Below are 15,363 nucleotides of genomic sequence, written 5' to 3'. Positions count from 1 at the left end.
AGATTCACGCTCTGAAGGCACGTCAGTCTCGGCAGGTCACTGGAAACACGGGCATTTTGGAGTATTCATCCAGGGATTGCCTTAGCATGGGCCATCTTCCAGCTTTGGACTCTCTTTGTGGTTCTGAGATCTTTTATGATTCTGAGAAAGTCAATCGTGCAATGCAAGACAACCAGCATGAGGCTGGGATTCTGTGTCTGAAGAGAGTTGTATTCTAAGGAACAGCAGAAAGAAAGAAAAGAAAACCCAAAGGATTTTGCCTGCAAAGATAGCAGAAGCATTGTGTCAAAAGAGGAGGAGAACATACCCACAGGAATCAAGAATCCATGTCATTTCTGGCTTCTTTACAGCATTTAATGGTGTAAAGATCAAACTAGGCAGTGATGCGCAATCCCTGTTGTGTGATCTCACTGAACTGTTGGTCAGTTAACCAGGGAATCTCAGTAGCCTGGAGAAGGCGCATTATGGAAGCCCTAGTAATATTCCAAGTAGTCGTAAGTTGTTTCTGTCACCTGTTGTAATTTATTTTGGATGTCTGAGTCTGGCAACACCTCTGTGTCTCTTAGCAGTTGCTTTTCCTACCTCAGTTTCCTACCTTTCCCTCTCCAGGGCTTTACCTCCACCCGTCCTGGTGAGACCCTCCTCAAACATAAAAGGTCTATGACATTTCTCTTCATTCTTCCAGTTCCATGAGGCACTACTGCTGTCGTGCCTGCCCACCACAGGACACCTGGACTACCCTGTGTACACACACAGTCCTGCATGTTGTCCAGACTCTGTCACACCTGCAAGGAATTCATGATTAAACCTAATCATCGCCAGCAGCCTCAGACAGCATTGCTGTGAGATGGAGCTACCGGCATGAAGGTGACCATTTCAGCAAAGTCTAGGCCAGCCATGCTGCACCTCCAAGACTAATTTATGTATTAAGAGAGCCAGCACACAGGAAGTTGTTAGGACGTGGCTGACCTCACTAAAAAGGTATCGGCATCTTGCATCTCAAATACTCCCACTGTACAAGTTTGCTTGGCTGCTATTAGGTGTTGTAGCTTATCCAGCATGGATCCCTTGCTCTGAGTCTCATATAGCCAATGGCACAGTTATGCTTTCTGTATTTAACTACAACTCCTTCAGCTACTTACTTGGAAAGCTGTCCTCTGCTCTAACATTTCATCCTGAAAAAATGATGCCTCTGAGACACTCCTGTGTTGTCCTGTGTACATTCAATATGTACTGACTTTTATCTCTTTTCTGTTCTTCTTAAATAGGATGCTAAAAGAGCTGGACAGAACTTTTCAGAAATTGGGCTCTCCCATGATCAAGGAACTATTCACGAGAAGGCTCACACTGCACAGCAATGCGAAACATTAGGCTCTACCAGCACCCACACGTATCACAACCGACAGCTACACTTTTCTAGAAATAGACACTACTAGCATTTCCTTACTCAACATGCACATATGGGTAAACAAACCCTGTTTCCTTTTTTTGTTTGTTTGTTTGTTTTGGTTTGGTTTTTTTAAATGTAGAATTGTTATTGAGGTTTACCTTTCTGGAAGTCAGTGTAAACACATTTGGTATGCAAAGGAATTTAAATAGTGTAACCATTGCTATGTCTTACGTAACTTTTCAGCATGTTCTGCAAACTTGCCTTCCATCCCTCAAATATGGCATAACTGTTACAGCCCACCAGTGAGATTTCACAAACACTCACGTTTCAGAAACATTACAATCCAATCTCTTTTTGGTGCGTAGAAATGCTATACTTTTCATTATTTGAAGTTCAGCAGGAAACATAAAAAAATGGATTAAAAATGAAAACATACAGGCTTGCAGTACAAAAATGTGACAACAAAACCCATTCTTGTGCGTGGAAGAAAATCTGTTTTGAAGAAGTAAGCCATCCGCCCCGTACCGGCTCGTTTTGAAACGAGAGGAGCACGATCGAACCCTTCTGGCGCTTCCCTTGGGCTGCAACCAGCGCCCGTACACTGACTCCACTGCACAGCACGCAACCACACCAGCATCTGCCACGGCCAGTGACGAGCGCGGCCCAGGGCCCGATTTAAAGCAGCACCACGTGGAGCTCCGCACGGCCACAGCCGCCGCGCCGAGCCCGGGCTCCTCCCCGCCCGACACGGCCTCAGATGCCCCCGCGCGGCGCCGCCCCCCGCACGGCCCGGCGGCAGCGCGGTGTTTCCAGACGCCCCGAGGAGACCCCGCCGGTGAGAAGCGGCACCGCACACGGTGCGGGCTCCGGGGACCCCTGCCAGACCCACGGTCGGGTCAAGCCGGGCCGGGCCGCTGCCGCTCCCGCCCCCACCGCGCCCCGCCCGCAGGCTGGCGGCCAGGCCCGCCGCTCCCAGCGTGCACCGCGGCGTGGCGCGCGAAGCGGCGATGACGTCCAGCGCCACCGCTGGATCGCAGCGCGGTGGCGTCACGGGCTCACGCGACTGAGTCACCCGCTCGCTATCACAATGCCTGGCCATTGGTCGCGGCGACGGCGCGTCGGTAAGCCCCGCCCCCGCAGCCCGGCGGCCTATAAAAGCGGCGCCGGCGCGCCCTCCGCGCCTTTAGTCCCAGGTGTCTGAGAGGAGAAAGATGCATCGACTCCGCTCACGGGCCTTCACGGGGATTTCTGCCTTCGCCGCCGGTTCGTCCTCCGCCTGCTTTCGCCAATCACCTCCGCTGCCCCGGACCGGGAAATCGGCCTCGCAGAGGCGTTGGAGTAAAAAGCGGTCCTGCTCTTCCATCGGCTGATTGTCGCTGATTCCCGGGCCGGGGGGAGCAGAGAGACCGAGACCCGGAGAGGGGCCGCGGGAGCCGAGCCGAGCGCCGCTGCGACCATGCCCAAGCCTAAGAAGCGGGGGAGCAACCACCAGCGCGGAGCCGGTGAGCGCGGGCGGGGGCTCGGAGCGGGCGGCCTCGCTGGGCGCGAAGGTCGCCCGACGTTTCCCGTGGCCGCTTGAGCTGCCCGAGGCGGGGCGGCTTTTCGCCGGCGAGAGAGGCCGCGACCGGGCGGGCCAGCCCTGGCTGGCTGCACCCAGGCTCCCTGCGGGGCTGGTGGGAAAGCGGCAGGACGGACAGGGGCGGCCGCGGAGCTCCCCGCGGGGCCGGGCAGCCGGAGCCGGGCACGGGCCGGGCGGCGCCGCCGGGCTGGCAGGAGCCGGCCCCGAAACCGCCACCTCACGCCGTCCGCGCGCATGCGCCCGGCGGCGCGGGTGGCCCCGGGAAGGCTGCGGCCGTGCCTGGCGCCGCCGGCGGCGACGAGCAGCGCCCCGAGGGCAGCGGCCGGCGCCGGCCCCGCCGGGCCTCCTGGCCGCCGCGCCGGTGGGTGCCGCCCGGCTGCGGCGGCGGAGGCCGGGCCCGCGGGGTGCCGGGAGCAGCGGGAGGCGCGTCCCCGACACGCACAGCTCCTCGTGTCCCCGCTGTGCCCGCCGCCAGCCCGGACCCTTGCAGGGCGGAGAGGACGGCTACTGCTGTCACTCCGGTGTCTCTGATGGCCGGTGGAGCGGTGTGTCAGCGCGTTGTGCTGCGAAAGGCTGCAGTCTCTTTAAAAATACTCGCTTAGCCTAAAAGAGGATGCTATGAAATAAACAGTCTCAATCCAGATCCAGACTGTGTGTGGCTGAGGTGCTGATGCCAGGGCAGAGGGAAGGTTTTGTGGGGTGGTGAGAAATTCCATTTCAGGCTCCAGTAGCAGTGAGCAGAGCCTGTCTCTTTAGTATCGAATGTTCAGGAAGTGAGCAATTATCTGGGGCTTTCTGCAGCTGCTTTTATTTCAGCTTGTAAAAGGCTGGCAGTCATTCTTGCCACTTCTCCCATTGAACTTTCCTGCTTGACATCACTTGAAGCCAGAAGGTGGCCATGCCAGAGCTCTGAGCCTCCAGGTTTCTTGGTCTGTACATTAACTGATGTTTGTCCTTTGTAACTATAGGAAACACAAAGGTTTATGGCCAGTGATGCAAGTAAATGGTTTATAGCTAGGAGTTGCAAAACCTCTGAAGTGCGAGTTTGACTTTATTGGAAAGCACTTGGACAGTGATCAACTCAAGGTCGATTCTGGGTATTTTGGTAGCCAGGAAGCCTGCCTGAAGCTGCCAAGCACTGTGCACAGCCTTCTTCAATAATGTAGAATAAATTGTACCACAAAAAATATGTGAAAGAGCAGAATTCAAGGTTCTGTAAATGACATTTGGGAGCTGTTGGAGAAATAAAAGTGAAAATATCCTTTTGTTAATTGACTTTAGTAGACACAAATTAAGGACTAGGGTAGGAGAGCAGTAGAAATTACAGTATTATCAGATCAAACTCCACCAACTCAGTACTGTAACAATAAGATACAGGTATGAAAACTTTGTAAAGGTGACCACTGGTGAAAATTACACTGCTTTCTTCAAAAAGACTTGAGTTACTGAACTGAGGCCTTCTTCATGCTGAGAGGTTAAAACTACTTTCCCCTGCTTAAGCATTTGACATTCTGGCTTGTATTTGTAATTCAGTATTAAAACAGGGTTGGACATTGCTGATACTGCACATACTATACTTAATCCTGTAAGCCCTGCATTGAACTGGGTAATGTATGTTTGCCTAAATGTATAACCTATCCTGGCCTGAAGTCCCTCAAAACTGAAAAATAAAGTTTGTATGGGAATTATTTTTGGTAGCTTGTCTCAACAGTTAAATTAATATAGAGCTATTTTTAAAGCACAGTCACAGGAAAGTGCATTCACTTGAAGTGGGTTGTAGAAAGATCCTAAAGCTAGAGCTAGGAATTCTACCAACGCTTTGAAAACTAGGTGGGCTCTTCCCCACCATTCACAAACGATATTCCAGAACAGAGCCAACTAAGTCTTCAGAACAAGTGGGAGTAAAGGAACCAACCAGCAAAGGAAGAAATGTACTTTGTGTCTGGGTCAGGGAGAGTGAATTTATTTGGAGAATTCCGCTTTTGGTGTTCAGATCTTCCTTTTCCTTATGAAAACTGACCAGACTATTGTTTCCATCTTTCCTTAAGGTGGTCAGCCCAGAAACGTGCAGCCTTTTAGTGACGAAGATGCTTCAATTGAAACAATGAGCCACTGCAGTGGCTTCAGTGATCCTGCTAGCTTCACTGAGGATGGTATGTTCTTTCATTTTTACCTGTTTATCTTTTTAAAAATATAAAGCCTGAGTTGACTTAGGAATCTAAGTACTACACTGTAAGTAGCAGTAGCAAAATAGTGACATTCTGTTAAGCACTATGTGATTATTAATCTAGTTGCTATTGTTTTTGTTTGGTAAGAAGTGCTCCAGGTTTCATGAGCTTCTCATTAAATAAACTATTAGGCTTCTTTTTTCTTACAGAATGTTAACTTTTGGAGACAATAAGATTTTTAAGGTGCATTATAAAATGTGGAGTTTCATAACACATAATTGAGGTGGTAGGAACTGCAGAAGAGTTTGAGTTAGAAGGAGTCACGTTTGCCTGTTTTGAACTAGATTTCTGCTTTTTCTCCTCTGCCCTCTGCTCTATTGTCATTTTGTTGGAAGGAAGGGTCCTGAAAGCCTGCTGCGGGGGGGATAAGGCAGGGTGACTTCCCCATGAATACCTGCAGCTCTTGACTGAGCTGCTGTTGCAGAGGCATCTGAAGTGCTGCCAGGTGGGACAGGCTGCTTGGACTGTGAACACTCCACTGTGCTGCAGGAGTATATGTAGTGGACTGGATGAAAATATATTACTGACAGGGTTGGCTGATGGATGTCATTTTTAGCAAATTAATGAAAGACCTGATGAGCTCCCTCATTCTTGACATGTGTAAGAAGCAGGTATAGAAACAGCACAGATGTATTGGTATGTCGATTTTTATAAAAGTATTTTAAGGGGCAGTTTGATGTAGTAGGCTTAACACCATTCTGTTGCTGTAGTACCGAACAATTCTGTAGCTATAGTCTTTGTTAAAGTGCTTTCTTCTTAGTATTAAAAACATTAAGTGTTGGATACTACTGGGTCTGCTAATAAAACGTGTATCAGTAGGACTAAATTGTTTTCCCTGGATTAGGGCCTGAAGTTGATGAAGAAGCCACTCAAGAAGACTTAGAATACAAACTGAAGGGATTTATTGATCTTACATTGGACAAGAGGTATGGTAAGCTTTGAAGAAATGCTTTGATATCTGATATAATAAGGGAAATATGCATCCAAATTCTTTAGATGCTTACTGAAATTACAGTTATTTATCACTTGGGAGGACTTGCTTTCCTTCTGGATCTGAAAAGACCTCTCTGCCTCCACCACATTTTTGGATAAGGGAGAATCAGGCTTTCCTTTCCTAATAGCTTGAGGTAGGGCGACTTTATTTCTAGTCTGGCGTATTATTGTGAACTCAATCCCTAAGTTTTTCTGTCCATGAGGAAGGAGGCAATTCATAGCATTTCATACTTCATGGTATGTCTGTGGATTACTCTTCTGTTGGGTGCAGACAAATATAAACTACCATGAAAGCAAAGACTGAGCTTTAACTGATGTGTGTGGATTTCAGGAGGTCTTTCTTCTCTCTTCTAACAGTGCGAAGACAAGACAAGCAGCTCTTGAAAGTCTGAAAAGTGCTTTTTCTTCTAAAATACTATATGAATTTGTCATGGAAAGGAGAATGACACTAACTGATAGCATTGAACGCTGCATAAAGAAAGGTAATTAGCATGCTTGCTAGTAGAAAGCAATAATCCCTATGAAATAGCTCATTGTATAAAAGGAATTAAGACTGAGACTTCTCTAGTACTTTATAGAGCGTTTAATAATTTAGTTATGTTAACAACATCCGTTTTTTAATTTAAATGTCATGTTTTAACTGACTTAGCAAATCAACTAAAATTGTCTTGTGTTTATTGGTTTCTGAATTTCCACTCACAAGTTTTCAGACCACTATCTTTGAAGGAGAGAAGCAATGCACAAAGTGATTACTCATCATATGTTAACCTTTAGGTAAGAGTGACGAACAGTGTGCAGCTGCCGGACTGGCATGTCTTCTGTGTGTGCAGATGGGGTCTGGAATTGAAAGTGAAGAGATTTTTAAGACCCTTGGTCCAGTTCTGAAGAAGATTGTCTGTGATGGAACAGCCAGTATCCAAGCCAGACAGGCTGTAAGTATAAAATGTTTATTTCCTAGGCAGGGACAGAGGGCAGTTTTTGACCAGCTCACGATTGAGTAATCCAGAACTAAAGGTTACTACTATACCTTACAAGGTGATGTAAGCTTGGAATGATGCATAGTGATTTTCACTGGCTTAAAAAGTTTCACGTAAAGGCTAAACATCATTCTCTTTTTCAGCCTGGGAACTTCCTTAAAGAGCTGTCACATCTAGTACTTTGCCAAGTGTCTTAACTCACTACATTGCAGTCTCCTTAGTGCGGTTCTGAAGGCTTGTGTTGAAGTCCTATAGAAAAAAAAGTATCATTCCTGTATTAATTTTAACTTCTTTAACAACAGAGGAATGTTGTGTATACAAATATATATGGTAAAATGATATATAGGAGATCTAGAACTACATACCTAATACATTCTTACTACCAAAAGTATTCTAAGTTTTTCACCCATTAATCTCATTTACACATCAGTGGTATACTTGAAATATTGACTGAAGACAGTCTAAAGCTCTTGCCAAGACTTTTTTAAACTTCAGAGTTTTAACTAATATACTTCAGCTTGCTGTTATCATTACAGAGCTGGCTACTTCTGTTGTACTCAAGCTGTGTTACAATAGATACTATCAGTTGGAAGAGGAGGTGGTATTAGTTCAACAACAGTTTTCTTTCTACAAACAAACAAGCTATTGAAGCTTGTCCAGTTTAACTGTAGTTTTCAGTCCTGTATGATTAGTGCTGGTGTCACTTACAGACATCTTTTTTTCTTGCTCTTTGTGAGACTGAGTACAATATGGAGGGTAGGGAAGAGATCTGTAGGACCTGTAGTAAAAGTTGGAGAAAGGCTGCTGAAGTCCAGTGTCTTCATGTTTTTCAATTGTAATAGTGGGCAGAGAGGGGAAAATATTTCCCACAGCTGTGAATAAATCTCATATGTCCATTACTGTTTATCAACATGATTTCTGCTAGTGAATCCTAGTGGGATTGAAAGTAATTGGGTGAAAGGAGTTCTGTGTGTAGCTTTTTGGAAGGGCTTTGTAAGCTATATTAAATACTACAGCATGAAAAATCAGTGCTTGCAACCTGCATGTGTTGTGGAATCAACCTGAGAGTACATGGGAACTGAGAGCTAACTATTAGAAAGGAGCTGAATTAAACAGTGTTGGAAACTTCTCCTCTGCTGAGGTCTTAGTCTGAAGTTCCCATTACTCCAGGTGTTAGATTTCAAAGGTCAAAGATTGAAGGTTTTGTCAACAGTAACATTACTGTCAAAGACTGACACTTTTTTCTTTTCTATCTAGTGTGCAACCTGCTTAGGGATTTGCTGTTTCATTGTCACTGATGACATTACGGTGAGGATAAAGAATACGTTTTTCAAAAAATAAATTTGCAATATGAGAATGTATGAAACTTAAGCACTTCCATGGTTTTTTTTGCCCTGTTCAGGAACTGTACTCTACTATGGAATGCCTTGAAACCATCTTCACAAAGGCCTATCCGCGAGATAGAGACACTAATGGTGTATCGAGTACCCATAATACTGTGCTTCACATCAGTGCTCTTTTAGCATGGACACTGTTGCTGACCGTTTGTCCAATGAATGAAGTGAAGAAGAAAATTGAAATGTGAGTATTTTTCTTGGACAACAAAATTTGTAATGATTGTTTATATAAGCAATGAAGCAGGGTCAACAAAATTTACAACTTAAAGAAATATGACTTACTCCATAGGCACTTGCATAAACTTCCAAGTCTGCTGTCTTGTGATGATCTCAACATGAGAATAGCTGCTGGAGAAACACTAGCACTTCTGTTTGAACTGGCACGCGAAACAGATGCTGTAAGTAGATGTCAGCAGCTCAATTTTCTTGCACTGGCATGATGACAAGACAAATGATTTAACCTGTGTAGTATAGCAATCTGGATCTCAACAAGCAGCCCATTATTCACTGGGTTATGTTCTTTGTAGTGAGTATGCCCCAGTCTAATTAGGTGTAGCAATGATTCACAGTAGTTGAGCTATCATTTTTACATTGTTTTCCATATTGCAAAACAGGACCAGTATAACAAAACACATCAAACAGTAATTGAGAGTAACTAGAAATGTAGTGTGCAAGCTTTAAAATTTGAGAGATCCATTTTCCTTTTTGCAGGGAAAGATGTTAAGGCCAGAAACTAAAAAAAAAAAAAAAAATTCTTTTTTTGGACTAGGATTTTTTTTATGAAGATATGGAACTTCTAACAGAGAAACTAAGAGCTCTGGCTACAGATGGAAACAAGCACCGAGCCAAAGTAGATAAAAGAAAGCAGCGATCTGTCTTCAGAGATGTTCTACGAGCTGTTGAGGTAATTGTTTTGTCTTACTGTGGATGTCTGGATTGTAACTATGTAGTGTACAATTCTATGAAAATGGTTTTATTATTAAATAGAATTACTGTTTCAGTGAAAACAACAGGGAAAAAAACTACTTAAATGAGATGTCAAATTCTGATCACTTATGCAAAATATAACTGCTTTTTTAGGAATACAGAGCAAAGAAAGTCAAACATTACTTATTTTGATCTATACCTCCATATTGAAGAGTATTTTTTTCTTTATAGAAGGCTAAGCATTGCACTGTAAATACTGAATTATTTTTATTTTATACAATGAGGAGGTTTTTTTCATAGAAAACTTTGTAGGACATCCAAATTAGTGTCCCGAATTCTGTGAAAAGGTTTCTTATAAGATCTCTTATTGAACTGCTGTGCATAACAAACAGAAAGCAACTTAGTAGTAAGGTACATTTGCAAATAGCACCTTTGTCAGGGACTGAAGAAGTATTTGGGTGGGCAGGGGAGGTTGCTTCCCTGATTGTTGTGCTCTGTTTTCCATATCCAGATTAAGAGAACAGAACACAAATCAGGACTCTAAAGATACTTGGTTAGTGACATAACTTCTGAGTAAAGCATCTAAGACAAATGTCAAACTTCTATCACTTTAATTGATTGTTATTTTACACCTCTCAAACTAGATATTTTACTTGTCAGGTAATTTCTTTTTACATTACCGTATGGGTAAAACCAACTATGTATTAGTTGACATTCAGAACAGTTGAAATCCTTGAAACAAAGGAGAAGGCTTTGAAGTGATTTGAAGTCACCTTTGAGGTTCTGCCCATAGAAGAACCTGAGTCACTTAATAGCACTTGCTACATTCCATTGTCACAAATGTAGCTCACTGCACTTGAAAGTTGGGGACTAAATAAGGTTACAAACTTACAAAGGTGACTCCTGCACTCAGAACTGTTTTTTCTGAAGATAAGTTCAATTCTTAGTAATTTTAAAGATGAAAGTTGTGTTCCTTTTCTGAAATGCTTTCTGACTTGAAGAATGTCAGCTTCAAGTCTTACATGAGATTTAACTTTAGGTGTTTATGAACAAATAAAGTCTGTAATATATGCATATTATATTCTTTGGAAGGTTTTGATATGCCAAATTTATTAATGAAAATAAATAAATACAATTCCCAATGCAAAAGACTGTTTAAATTAAAGTTCTATATGTTGTTTCCTTTAACTATGTATAGGAGCGTGACTTTCCTGCAGAGATGGTTAAGTTTGGACCTGAGCGCATGTATATTGACTGCTGGGTTAAAAAACAGACTTACGATACCTTCAAGGAGATTCTGGGGTCGGGGATGCAATATCATTTGCAGGTGAGCTGCTGTTTGATACGTGCTCAGACTGTTGTTCCCTGCCTTGTTTCCTTGTAGTAGATGAGTCTGAATCACAAAGCCTTGAGTAGAATTTGGTGTTAAAAGGCAGCACTTGCAACATGAACCACAGTGAGCTGGAACTGTCTGGGTGAGCTGCCTTCAAGTTGTAGCCTGGGTGTGCTGGGTTAGCAGTTAGAAGACTTCTCCAGGAAATCAGAAGTCCAAGCTGAATACTGTCTTAGCTTCAGAGTTTTTCCTGAAGCCTTATGCTCTCTTTCAGCAGAGCGGTGTAGTCATCTGACTGCTGTAAAGTTGTGTGCCTCCACCCTTCCTGCTCAAGCCTATAAAAAGGAATGCAAAGTTTTAATTAAATGTAAAGAACGTGACTTGCAGCCCAGTGATGACAGCATTGCAGGAGGCAAGGGATAAGTCCTTATCTCTGTTCCAGGAACTCCTTGTGCACTAGTCATCTGTTAGATAAATAGCAGAAAAGGGAACTCCAGCTATGGCGTATATGCTCCCAAATTGCTACAGTAATCATGGGGTTAAAATCTTCAGTGTCAATTGTATTTCTGCGTAACTGTGGCAGCCCAGGCACGTAGCAGCTTTTCCAGATCTTTCAAATACGGGGTGTTTCAAAAAGACTTGCCCAGTTTGAAATCACTTTGCTTTGAAATTTGGTCCATCCTTTTAAAACATCCTGTAGTACTTTTACAGCCAAATATTTAAAAATTGGTGTGTTGTGAAACCATATGGGTCTGTGTCCAGCTGCCTAATCTTGTGCAGAGGATGTAATAGAACAGTGTCTAATTTGCTGCGACAAAAATATCAATGTGGGGTGGGGAGCTGTCTCCTCAAGAGGGCAGTTTTAGTTCTTAGCTTTATTCTGATTAAAGGAAGAAGTGTTCCCTGTCTTAATTGCAAAAGATACTAAGATTTGTGTCAAATTGCTGCTATATCTTACTGGAATGCTTGATAATTAACAGTAGTCATCTATGGAGACTTGACAATCAGAGGAGAAACTGATAATTTTGTGTGTTTCTGGTTTAGTCAAATGACTTTCTTCGGAATGTGTTTGAGCTTGGTCCACCAGTAATGCTAGATGCTGCAACTCTTAAAACAATGAAGATCTCCCGTTTTGAAAGGGTAGGTTATCACAACTTAATTTGTTTTCTTTACTTCATACACTAATATATTTCTACTGAATTAAATATTATTCTAAACATGAATTTAAGAAGCTGTCATCTTTAAACTTGTCACTTTAAGAGCCCCATATTATCCTGAATGAAACAAAACTTTGCTTGTGTGTGTCTTTGAGCTCATATTTTAGATTTTCCACTGGGCACATTGCTGCTATTGGATTCTTCCGGGGGGCGGGGGGTGTGTGTTTGCTGATTGTTACCAAATTTGTTCTCCATAGATGTGAAACTTGCGCTCTTAGGAGAGCTGTAGGTTTTTGGGTGGGAATCCACAGGAAACCATAGAAGCAAAGTCTTTATAACAGCAGTATCCCAAACTTTCCAGTGTGAAATGGATTGAAATGGATACGGGGGACTTTGTGCTGTTGGTTGTGAATGTACTCATCCTGTGCATGAACAGTCTGTGGAACGGTGCTATCAAGTTTAATCTGGGGGCGCACCATTAATCTACATTGTGTCTGTATGATGCTCAAGACTGATTGGCTTCCAGAATTGCTCCTGGCTCAGCCTTCCTTACACAGGCCAAGTTTCCTCTAAACATATATATATATATATATATGATAAAATGAATCAGCCTTTTGTGCAAAGATATTATACTATAAATTTCAGAAGGCCTACTGATTTGCTTCAGAGAGTAATAAAAAGATATTTTCAGCTGATTCTTAACAGAAAATAAATCTTTTGAACATCTGTGATTAATTTCTCCTTTTATTTTGTAGCACTTGTACAACTCTGCAGCATTCAAGGCTCGGACAAAGGCTAGAAGTAAATGTCGTGATAAAAGAGCAGATGTGGGGGAATTTTTCTAGAGCTTTTCCATGGGGTTCAATTTTAAGTATTTCATAATTAAAATAGATTTGTAACCTTGAATTTTTTAAATTTCTGTAGTCACAGTTGGCACTTGTGCATAGGGATTTTGTATAAAATCTGTAAATATCATGCATGTTGTTGCTTAGTTGCATATATACTGTATATAGATTGATGTAAGATTGAGTGCTGGGATACCTTATAACACTTGTTTTAGCTGCAACTTGCTCCAAAGGCTGAATATATTGTAACTCAACTGTTAAGTGGGGTTGGTAATTGTAGTCAAATTCTGTGTGTCAGATTGGATTCTTTATATGAAGGTAAATTAAACTAATTCACTGACCAAGTGTTTTGGTAAGAATGTGCTCACATGAAAAGATGAACTTGTTCGTGTGGAGTTATTTTAGTAACTTTTTAAACTCTTCAGTGACAGGTGGACAAAGAAGTTTCTACATAGTACAGCTTTTTCCTAAAGGGGACTGCAAAGTTCAATTACCTTCACTTACAGTGAAACAGTGCATTACAAATACTTGCCTCAATGTAAAATAAAACCAAGATTCTTATGTTCTGAAATGGGATCTTTAATTTTTGGAATAAAGATGTTTGTCACTGCTTGATTTCTGTGTAAAAGTGATTACTATGTGGATGAAAAGGTGGAACATGAGCAAAACCTAAAGGCTGAAACACATGGTTCGTTTATTGGGTTAGTCTCAATGCTTTAGTAGATGCTACATGTTGCTGTGTTTGGAAGGTATATCTTATTTACATATGGTGTGCACAACAGCCCGTGGATTTGCCATCTTTTCTGTAATGGTCAAATGTTTTCTAGGTCTGGTACTGCAAAACACTGTGTCTAATCTTGCAGGAGCCAGTCCTGCTGCCCTGTTTTCATCAAGTTGAAAACTACTCTGCCCTCAGTTTCTGCCAGTAACTGAGAACTGTCTTTCTGAGGGCTGGTGGAGGGTATATGTTATAAAGACACTAAAACCTTAGATAGCTGGAGCTTCTCAACTGGCAGACCTATAAATTAAAGGACTTGTTTAGAATAAACATTCTGAAAAGTGGAGGTCAAGTTATCAGCGGAGAAAGTAAACCTCACACCCCAAAAAGCTCCACCCCATACCCTGAAAACTACTGCTTGCTCTGATAAGGGAAAGTAGGATTTTTTGGTGTTGGTTGTGGGTGTTTGGGTTTATTTGTGGTGGTGGTTTTTTGTTTGTTTGGTTTTGTTTTTTTGTTGGTTGGTTTTGTTTTTAGTTTCCGATTGCAGCAGAACCTATTCTAGAAAATGCACACATGCTAATTAGAGTTACAGAGACAACAGAGACTCTGTTAGAGTTGTAACTCCTTTTTTTTTTCCCTCAAATAATGCACTAGAACAAGGCCTTCAACTGAAATTTGTGCTGTTACTGACATGGAAATCTGCTATAGTTATGTCACACAAGTGGAAAAGAAACTTCTGATCCTTGAAGGAGATGGAGCTACCTGTGTCTGCTCAGCCCAGGACTAAACCCCCTTTGAGCTAACACTTTCCTACAAGCCCTGCTAGTGTCTCTGGTGGCTTCTGGGTGGTCACCTTTGGCACACTTTGGTGTAAAGTTGCACTTTCTGTAGCTTCCTGCCTGGCCAGTATTTTGCAGAATTGCTTTTTACAGCACCTGGCAGGTGCCCAAGCTCAGGGTTGCCCTTTTCCCGTGTTACGCTGTAGCTGCCAACCACAGAGACTGGGGTGGCTTCTGGGGCTCTCTGAGGGCAGATGGGCTGTTTAGCTGCTCTGCACCGACCCGATGGGTTTGTAGACCTCTTCAAGCTTAGAACTGGGGCGGCCTGGGTCCTCATCTTCCAGTTAGGATGGTGGCAGGAATCTCCTGGGGATGGAGGTGAGATTTTTTTTTTTGGCTTGCACATTCTTGTTTGGAGGGAAGAGGAGACGCCTGCAGAAAAGGAGCGAGCTTGTTACGTCCGCATTGCTGGCCCAGCGACTCAGACTGGGCAGTGGCAGAGCTCGTCAGCTTGGGCTCGGAAACTATGAGTCAGAAGATGTATCCTCTCTGCTGTTGTCCGAGAGAAAACCACACATATTGACAGTTTGAAAAGGGGTTCAAAATTCCAGATGTAGAGAATGGTTTCAGAAAGGATTTGTTTTGAGCCATGGTCCCTTCACATGTCAGCTGCCTGTCATTGTGGTGTGCTGTACCATTACATTCTGCAATGTCGGCAACAAAAAACAGAGAACTGTCTGCAAAGGAGCAATTACCAATACAAGCAGTTCATCAGAATTAATTTTTTAAACAATGAAGAAAACCAGACGGATTAGTCCGTCCCATAATGCTGTCCCACTTGAATTTGCAAGGTGTGCGGAAGGAACGAAACAGCATTTTTTCTGGTCTATGCCTTTAAAGTACTCATGGCTGCAACACTGTTGATATGACTCTTCTGCATAGCAAACCGGTTACTCATAGCTGCAGTGTTGTAGACACGACTCTTCTGCTTAGCAAATGAGTTTTAGAAAGGCAACGTTAATGAAAAGGTTAGTGAA

The 15,363-nt window shown here is 43.1% G+C and overlaps 1 protein-coding gene across 3 annotated transcripts; it reads left to right on the top strand.

The window, feature by feature from the left end:
- Positions 1-2,584: 2,584 nt before the first annotated feature.
- Positions 2,585-13,441, top strand: IFRD1 (interferon related developmental regulator 1). 3 transcript variants are annotated; one of them, XM_080361762.1, is made up of 12 exons: positions 2,585-2,892; positions 5,018-5,122; positions 6,042-6,123; positions 6,548-6,672; positions 6,965-7,122; positions 8,425-8,475; positions 8,570-8,748; positions 8,854-8,962; positions 9,334-9,468; positions 10,690-10,818; positions 11,869-11,964; positions 12,737-13,441. In XM_080361762.1, the coding sequence occupies exons 1-12, from the start codon at positions 2,847-2,849 to the stop codon at positions 12,824-12,826; spliced, it is 1,305 nt and encodes a 434-aa protein (XP_080217888.1). In that variant the 5' UTR covers positions 2,585-2,846; the 3' UTR covers positions 12,827-13,441. The 3 variants fall into 3 exon arrangements, with proteins under 3 accessions (XP_080217888.1, XP_080217890.1, XP_080217889.1); XM_080361764.1 differs by lacking the exon at positions 12,737-13,441 and adding an exon at positions 12,343-12,709; XM_080361763.1 differs by lacking the exon at positions 8,425-8,475.
- Positions 13,442-15,363: the final 1,922 nt, after the last annotated feature.

This window comes from Nesoenas mayeri, assembly GCF_963082525.1.
Source record: "Nesoenas mayeri genome assembly, chromosome: 1".
In the NCBI taxonomy this organism is placed as follows: domain Eukaryota; kingdom Metazoa; phylum Chordata; class Aves; order Columbiformes; family Columbidae; genus Nesoenas; species Nesoenas mayeri.
Note: the sequence above shows the minus strand (reverse complement) of the source record. Positions and strands in the feature narration are given on the sequence as shown.